At 35.3% G+C, this 9,519-nt stretch overlaps 1 protein-coding gene across 2 annotated transcripts; it reads right to left on the bottom strand.

Moving 5' to 3' along the window:
* Positions 1 to 2,633: 2,633 nt before the first annotated feature.
* On the bottom strand, positions 2,634 to 9,171 carry LOC137808619 (protein BREVIS RADIX-like). Of its 2 annotated transcripts, none has more exons than XM_068609823.1 (6): positions 8,939 to 9,171; positions 7,504 to 7,651; positions 4,276 to 4,673; positions 3,800 to 3,929; positions 3,338 to 3,654; positions 2,634 to 3,063 (listed from the first exon to the last, which is right to left on the bottom strand). In XM_068609823.1, exons 2-6 carry the CDS (start codon positions 7,612 to 7,614, stop codon positions 2,985 to 2,987), a joined length of 1,035 nt encoding a protein of 344 aa, XP_068465924.1. In that variant the 5' UTR covers positions 7,615 to 7,651; positions 8,939 to 9,171; the 3' UTR covers positions 2,634 to 2,984. The 2 variants fall into 2 exon arrangements, with proteins under 2 accessions (XP_068465924.1, XP_068465925.1); XM_068609824.1 differs by lacking the exon at positions 8,939 to 9,171 and adding an exon at positions 7,783 to 8,628.
* Between the last annotated feature and the right edge of the window lie 348 nt (positions 9,172 to 9,519).

The following is a 9,519-nucleotide window of genomic DNA, read 5'->3' as shown; positions in this document are numbered from 1 at the left end:
GAGCGGGCCCGTGTCGATATCCAGCGATTGGGCCAGGGCTAATGTCGAGTTGAGCGGGCCCAACCCAATGTTGACTTGAGCAGGTCCAGGTCTAGGTTGATGTTGGCTCGAGTGTGTCCGGGTCAATGTCGAGTCAAGTGGGCCCGAGCGTGCCTGGGCTGTTGTCGAGCCGAGACCCGGGCAGATGTAGAGTCATTCGGGTCTGGGCTGATGTCGAGTCGTTCGGTTCTGAGTCGATGTCGAGTTGTTCGGGCCCGGGCTGATGTCGAGTCGTTCGGTTCCGAGTCCGAGTCGATGTCGAGTTGTTCGGGTCGGGGCCGATGTCGAGTTGTTTGGCCCGTGCCGATGTCGAGTCGTCTGGGCCCTGGTCGACGTTGAGTTGTCCGGGCCCGAGCTGATGTCGAGTTGTCCGGGTCTGGGCCGATGTAGAGCCGGGTGTGTCTGCGTCGAGGTTGAGTTGGCTTAGGCCTAGTTCAAGCCAAGTTAGTTTGTATCTATATCAAAATGGATTTAATCTAGTTGAAAGTGGATTTAATATAATTAAATAAGTGAATTTAATGTAGATTTAATCCACTTTAAATGGATTTAAAAAAAATTCAAATATATTTGATCTAGTTAAAGTGGATATGGATTTTAAATCCAAAGATTTGGATTGGATCTAAATTGGATTTTGAAAAATCCACTCTTAGAAGATCACGATTCACGCCATAAATGTGGTTTGGGCTGATTTAATACATTCAAATTTATGGTAATCAATTAGTTTTAGTAGAAGTAAACCGGCAGCTAGTATTTTATAACTCATGTTTTTGCATTCTAGTTTATGGATTGCATAATCCAAATGAATTTAGGATGGAAGTCAAATGACTTTCAGTTGCAATCCAAAAGTTAAAAATAATGAAAACTTTCCTATTTGTGGAGGTGCAGGAGGAAATATATAGGGGTGGGGAAGTAATCACCCTTAAAGACCCACTGGACTCCTAAACGTACGATTATCTGTAGAACTTGAAATATTGAGTGTGGAGCTTCTTTAGCAACCATCAATATGAATTTCACCAAAATCCTTCCTTTATTCAACATAGATCCCTATGTTAAAATATGGATTTGAAACTTATTTTATGTATTTCTATAATCATATTACAACTTATAAAGGAATCAAATTTAAATTTGATAACCTAAAATAATGTAGGATATAAAGAAATGACAGAAGAACACTGGGTATGAGAATGTCGTATACTAAAGAGGTGTTAAAGAAAATAGCGATGTGTCAAAGATGATACACAATGCAGTTAGACCCAATAACAGAATTATAGGTTATGTGTGCCAACAAAAATTCATAAACGACCACCATCCACTAGCCATGGGGTAAGTTGCATTTCTCATTGTTATATTATTTATTTGCATTTTTTTATATTTTATTCACTTTTTTAGTAATCATTTTTCCAAAGATTTGTACAGATATTTTAAAACATATAATAGTTCGAAAACATAAAAAGTTTTAAAAAACGATAATTTTATAAAAATGAAATATAGAAACTAAAATCCAAGTAAAAATTCCTTAGTTGATTTTTTTATTTATTTTTCTCTATTTTACAATGTGAGTGTCTATATTTAGGGAAAAACTTATCCGTCATTTTCATTTTTTTGTGGTTGCTTGCTTTTGTGATTTGTTATGATTTCCAATTAGAAATACATTGTCTTCCTTTTGAGATATGCTTCTTCAAGATTATTTTGGATACTATTTTTCAATAATGAAAGCTTGCAAGCATTCTTTTCTTCATCTCCCATTCTCTACGTTTATTGGAGGAGGGGATGATAGTGTTAGTGTAAGTGTTATTATTGAGCATCGAGAAAAAAAGTTGTTTATAGAAGAATTTAGATGAAAGATAGTGGATTAGTTATGAACTTGTTTCATGCATTTAAGTTTTATTCCATAATGCATCAAACTTCAGAGTGATAATTGAGAGATAAAGGTGTCACTGTGACATTTAAATGTCATGTTATAATGGAATGACTTAAATGTAAGATAAATCTTTAATGAACTAAATTGAGTATTTAGTTTTATTTTATAGTTTTTATTATTACGAGTCATGTTAGATTTATTTTCTACTTCATGTGGTCTTAAATTTTATTATAATTTGAGTTTTGAAAATAATTATTTTTCAAATTATTAATATTTTCTTAAAGATATTATCTTTATAATCTTCTATTTTTATAGCATTTACAAAATAATTAAAAATAATTTATCAAGATTTTCTTTAAAAAAACTATTCAAAAAGCAAACTTAAGCAATAAACATATTTCAAATTTACATCAAATACTTGATTTTAAAATAATTTTAACTCACCTCTCCCAAACTCTCATATACGGACATTTATACAAGAACGGAAATTTAAACGTCTTTTGTAAGTTAAAATTAAAATCAAAGTTAACTAAATTTAATTGAAAAGCTCAATTTCATTTCTCTACAAATATTTATAGAGAAATTTGTTTAAACAAAACCAAATACTAGAATATCTAATTTGGTTAAATAAAGGATATGAGTTCCGAGTTCATGGAGCCTAAAATCATGCATTAATTTCTTTAATCTCACGTTATAAAAGGCAAGCATTTGGTAAGCAGGTAGAACACAGAGATAAAAAATAAACAAATGGTGATAAATTAATGTAATAACAGCAACTGTGATGAGAAAAAAAGTAATCCTTAAGATGAAAAGAAAGCAAGGCAGGAAAATTAGGAGGATATGTAATAAAGATTAGACCTCCGAATCCAATGGCGACTGATCCTTGGCAAAAATGGAGTCACCATCACCACAAAACTAAATCCCTGATTTCATTTGCACTATCTTCTTCTGTCACACTGTAATGTGAATTTAACACCAGAGACCATAACCATCGCACTGACTCCACTCCTTAATCTGGAGTCATACCGTTACAATCTCTTGGGAGACAAAATTGGGATTCCACCATTTTTCTTAGGAATACACTTCAAAGGTATTGAGCTTGTATTCTCTCTCTGTTTTCTTCCCACCATGTTTTTGCATTCACCTCACCAAATCTTTCCCGGCTGCAAACATCAGTTCAATAACTGTTAAATTCAAAACCAAGTATACATAATAACTTTTAAAGGATTATATTATGATGCATAGATGCTAAGGATTGTTTTACTTAAAAATATCTTGATCATCACTATTTTGACATTTAGCTACGATTTGTTCTTCTTTTCATGGCTCTCATTTGTGTGAATATTATTTCACAGTAATACATGCTCCTAGGATTATTTCCCTGTGAAGGAAAAGAAGGGGAACATGTTTCTGGAGATGCATTGTACTATATAGTACCTGAATCTGACACGTCGAAGCTCCCTTGTCCCATCAGCTAACTGCCGGATTGTAATGTAAACTCCAGGCTCGTCTTGTTCTACCCATTCTGCCTCCATTTCACTGGCATTGCTAATAGAAGGCTCATCTCTAGAAGCAGTGGTATCCCTTGCTGGTTCCATGGATGGCCCACCACCTTCACCATGATCCAACGCTTCAGAGGGGTAATATCCTCTGCTCCCAGAAGGTTTATAGTGACTCCTGGGGGTCCAATCCTTGTTTGAGGCCATGGGACTTTCCTGTGCAGATGTCAATCTTGAGTAGGTAGAATCTCTTGGCTGTTCAAACAAATGATACAGATTAGTCTCGAAAACGATATAGTTTTTGAACATTGAATAGAGTTGTCTTCTTACTTAATTCATGGGAAAGATATTATCAAGCGACAAGTTTAGGGAGTGCGAGAAAAGAAATGTAGATTATTACCTCGTCCTCAGACCTCGGAGGAGTGTTGAGTGCCTGTCGATTAAATCTCTGTACGTTATAAAGTTCCATGATTCTGTCGTAATTCTCACCCCACCATCTTTGCGCTTGCCATTTATTAAACATCTCTCGGCTTCAAATTCAAATGCTAAGTATTGTCAGTCTTTTCTCCTACAGGATAATTTAAGTTCTCAACAACTAAAAAATCCCATACATTTTGTTTAATATTTATAATAAGGCCTAAGGTACACATTCTTTTCAGAATGTAAACTCCATATTTCAGCTAATCTTTTGATCCAACAAGTGCAGTGCCAAGCAAATAGTCCATTGTTAGGCCAGCGCAGTCTGGGACAAATTTATTTAGTGCTTAATTGGTTCATTAATTATTACTTTCGGGACAAGCACAAGAAAATTAAACAATTTTGCAATAACTTGTAACTGAAATCACTTGTTAATTATTGGCGTAGTCGTTACTATACCTGAAGCGAATTCTTTTAAGATCATTTCCCCCATTAGGAAGAGACACAAAAGTAATGTTAACCCCTGGTTCCACCACTGCCATCCACTCCTTAGGCTCATCCTCGTCCTCTAAGACTACATCACAAACTGACGCCGAGTCACGTCCTCTAGGGGTGCGGTCACCACCAAATGCCCCAGCAAATCGTGGGTCTGATCTACCACTAGGGTAGTGAGAGGTTGTGAAGTCCCAAGCGGGGGTTGAACTTGAGCTTGCACCCCCAATATAAGGGTATGGAACCCCTTCTGAGATGGTATCGAAGTCTGGATATGGTCTATGTCCTTTCTTGTAGCTACTGGACCCTGTGCAGGGTTTGCATTGTTTGTAAGCACCTGAAAACTTTAGTGCCATATCCTTTATCTGCATATAAAGAATATAACCGTATTAACACCAATGCATTAGAGGCTTCAATTATTTAATTTTAAATAATAGAAAATAAATGTAAGAGCCTTTTTCTACTACAAGGGTAAATTATTCAGGACGAGTGAAATTGCAAGAAAAGATATTGCAATTTTATCTTAATACCAATCTTTTTCACCGATTTATACATAAGACAACTTCAGTTGAAAAAATTGATTAGTAAGCTATTTAGACGCGAGACACGAGTAATCGGAACGGAAAATAATACTCTAACCACCAAAACAACTCAATAATTAACAACTATATTATAATAAGATAATAATATGGAGAGAAGATTGATAAAATAAATGAAGTTGTAACGTGGTTATATGTTTAAATCATTGCTTTGTAATGGAAATAATACAACAAAACATTTCACGACAACCAGAAATATATAATTATATCACACTTCCTTTTATCTTAAAGGAGTACCGTATGTTGGTCCAACGACCCCCCAAGTAACTCTCCTTTCATTGTTCACATAACATCTACTGTTCTATTCTATTTTAAATTGGGATTGTCGAATATTAAATAATATATTATGTGTCTAAGTGGATTTCGGTTACTGACTGACACAATTAGTATTCTAAGTGGGGAGTGGATACAGTTTAAAATTCTATTATTACACCTCAGCAATGTGTCAAGCCTTCATAAACACCTGAGTGGCATCTTGCTTTATCCACCTACTCATTTTGCTTTGATACTTTCCTTTTATCATGAATATGTTATTATTGTCTAAAATATGATGCACTAGATGGAAAAGAGAAAAGTATAGACAGAGAACTAGTTGTCTACTAGCTAGAAGAAGCAAATAAAAATTGTCCATGATTAAAAAAACTATTATTTTTTATTGGAATTGGACCGGAGGAAACAAAAGAGGGAGAAAAGCCATAATTAAAGATCTAAATAATTTAAAGATAAACACATTGAACATTGACAGACGATAGCAGAAATGTGTTCGTCAAATGGCACACAAGGAAGGACTGATGGAAACCATTTGTGCAAGTTCTGAAGTATAAGTTAAAAGTAAATTTGAAAGAAACTGAATGGAGGCTAAGGTTTCAGTCTTTGGTCATTTTCAAAGAAAAACCTTTACAGCTGGACTTGTGGAGAATGTGTTTGGGTTGAGGATACAAGTGGATGACAAAATCCTTACATATATGCTACCACGAACTCTGTTACCACTAATGGAAAACATTTCCTAATTGAAGAAAATTCAGATCATTTCTAACCAGGTTTTTATCACCAAAATTTTAACTTTTGAGAGAAGTTCACTATTCTGTTAATTAGAACAATATTGGATCGTCTTAACAGAGAGTTGAGTGTTTAGCTTAAATTGCATTTACATTGACTTACAAGAAAAAATAAAGAGCATCAAAATAAAGGTATATCACTTGCATAAGCAGACATTAAGAAAGAGATGTCTATTGTTCTTAAAGTAAATACTAAGGGCCGCTATATTAGATATACTTTTCTGCCATTAAAACAATTAATACTCGGCTATATCACTTATCTATTTTTGCTTTTTTTTTTCTGCATTGGTAATAATAGAAAACTTTTGAAAAACATTGTATCGACAAGAATTCAAGGATGGGCCACACTAGGGATAGGAATGTGGCAGACCCTTCCTCTGATAGGAATCTTTTCTCATCATCAACTCAAATGTTGAATATGAAACATGTTCCCACTATTGGTATTCTCATTACACATTTAGAATAATTGACCGAGACATTTGCTTTTCTAGGAAAACCAAGTTAATATTTTGGATAAAAGCAAAAAAATTAATTGATAATGTTCACTATTAAACAAGATTATATGAATATAATAAGTTAGCTTCCGCATCTAAAATCTCGTCGTATTATTCTTTATTATTTTCTAAATTAAAAAATAAGTTATATATAGAGTACTAGAAAGTAACGAGACATCACCGGAATCGTGTAAATATATATTGATCCGTTGATGTTTGCATGGTTATTATAGATTTTAAACTGCGGAGCACCTTGATGCTCCTTTCATGTTCAATTATAAGTGGATAATCATGGGTTGATTGGTTAATCATGAACCCATGTTGCACCTCCACAGCTTAGCAAAATGGCAACACCACATGCCCAAAATCACTTAAATAAACGAATAAAATAGACCAAATAGTACACGATAGGGAGCATACCGCCAACATCAAAAGGGTCCATATCAGAACAGAACAAAACAAAACTGCGTCATCCAAAACCATGCGTGTCTTAACTTATTGCCACTCGGTTCAATCTTGGTCAAATAATATTTTTGTTTTTAAATTAACAAATAAAGAAATTATTAATAAGAAGAATAATATCAATAAATATATTGGTAAAATAAAATATTTAATTTCGATATACTATTAAAAGGTAATAATATCAATATTGTTAAAATCAGTAACGTCCCCATAGATCGATAATAACGTGTTATTGAAAAAATTGCATAGACCATTTACTTTAAATTAAAAAGAAGCATTTATCAAAAGCATTCATGAAATTACGTAATTATGGCTTTTAAGCTTTGACGGTAACTTGTTAAAATCAACAAATGTAAGACCGAAATAATTACATACCTGCACTATTTATTCTAAAATAGAAATAGAAATTTATCAAAAACCATATTCAAGTGTTGGTAAAATAGTGGTGGTCCCCCTCATATATGAGTGCACCTAAGTGGGGTGAAGATTTTATTTGTTTTTCACCAAGATGGAAAAGCAAAGATTATGGGTGAATCAAGAGAGAGAGAGAGAGAAAGAATGTGTGTGAGAGAGATGAAGAACCTGTGTGGTCAGGCTTTTGACAGCTTCTTTTGTACTCGGCGTGCCACTCTCACGGACTCCTCCTTCTTCATCCCTATCATCCGTCTTCGTACACGCTATGCACGTAAACATCTTTCTTTACTCTTTTTAATGATACCTTGGTTTTTACCTGCACAACAAATCCAAAATAGTTAGATAAATATTAAAGAGCCACTCAATTTTTTAATAATAGTAATAATGATAATGGGTTTGGATGGACTGGGATGGAGGACGACGTGGAAGAGTAATGAAGGACATAACTGGTTACGCGCTTGAGGCAATCACTTTCATTGAATGAAACAGTGACAGAGCAACACCAGCCAGTGAAGCACCCAATTGAATGAAGAAGTGCAGCAACAGCACAGGCGAGAATGCGAAACAGAAGACAAAGAAAAGGGTATTTAAATTTTGCAATTTTGGTGGTCTAAGAAATGATATCTTTCGTTTTCGTTGGGAAACAGAAGAGAGGAAAAGAGAAAAAGGAAAAGCGGTCTTGAGAAGGAGGCTCGGGATCAGAGCAAGATCGAAAGCGATCTCAAAATCTCAAAAGAAGAAAATGGGATCAATAATAAAAAGTAGAGAAAGGAAACAAAATGGGGCAAGGAATGGCCAGGGGTACTACTACACTACTACTATCTGCTTTGCTTTACCGCACACAAATTCTCAATTTTAAAAGAAGAACCTCCAAGCCGAAGGAAGATTCTGACACCCCTTAAAAAGAAAAGAAGCAAATGAACCCCATTGATTATAAACACATTTTCTCACGCCTCAAATAAAGAGAAAAATTGAAAACAAATACAAAAACAGGTACTATTGCACAGTGAGATATAATAAAAAAACAAATGACATACTATAATATATTCTCTCGATTCTCTCTTTATCTTTTGTGCAAATCACATCAATCCCCGTTCTCCGAGGCACACCCGAAAACCAAAAGCGGCTGACTGAGTGACCTAGAGAGAGAGAGAGTGTACGTGTTTTTGGGATTGCGGAAAAAAAAACAGAATGGGTTTGAATGAGGAATCAATGTTTGTCGGAGGGTGCGAAGAGAGGTAACTGGACAGGGAAAGAGAATGAAGGAGAAAAGGGAATTGAAATTGTTAGTGCATTGATTGGGATATTATAATTCTAGCTTTACTGCAAAAGCAGAATTAATTAAATAGAGTCAGTCATTACTATTCGAAAACGACTTAGCAAGCAAACGTTCAACACCTTCTTCTTCTTCATATCTCCAACGCTCTCTCTCTCTCACTTTAATCAAAATCAAAATCAAAATCTCTTACTACAATCTATCAATCAAATTAAATGCGCTGCGTTTGGGATCTGAAACGCATTTTAATGCAATGCATACACCTATTAATTACTGCTATCTACGCTTTAATTTCCCTAACCACACACCAAAGAGATCAAAACTTACCTTATATACAAGAACGGTGGATTCGATTCGATTGGATTCGATAGAGTATGATATGATGTGATGTGATGTGATATTCACTTTTTTTTTCCTTCGATTTAGCTTTCCAGTTTTGGAGCTCCGAAGCAGCGAAGAACGACGAAGCGGTGCTTAGCAATGAGTGGCGTTGTTGGTTATTTCGGCGAGAAAACGGGATGCGAGAATCTGGAATCGGTGCCCGAAAATTTGGAAGATGGCGAAGGTTGAGGGTGCGGTATTTATACGGAGGGGGAGGTGTGACGGCGTTAGTTTAGACGGAAAATGTTTGGCGTTAGTAGGGAAGACGTAACGAGGAATTTTGATTTTGTCTTTTTACAGCGGAAACGATGTTGGAGGGCGTAGAAGACAGTGGGGTCCACATGTTCATGGTGATGCAATGCAACACTGAAGAAGGATCTTTAACGTGCGTACGTAACATGACACGTGGCGAAGCGTGATTGGAAGTGATGTAATGGAGGTGTTGAGTGGGTGGGATTAGTATGACAGAGTTGGGAACAATCCCATCAGGCCTTTCATGTCCTTCGTTACCTCTTAATAATCATATC

This window comes from Phaseolus vulgaris, chromosome 3 (assembly GCF_000499845.2).
Source record: "Phaseolus vulgaris cultivar G19833 chromosome 3, P. vulgaris v2.0, whole genome shotgun sequence".
In the NCBI taxonomy this organism is placed as follows: domain Eukaryota; kingdom Viridiplantae; phylum Streptophyta; class Magnoliopsida; order Fabales; family Fabaceae; genus Phaseolus; species Phaseolus vulgaris.
The sequence above is the reverse complement of the archived record's forward strand: the minus strand, read 5'-3'. Positions and strand labels throughout refer to the sequence as shown.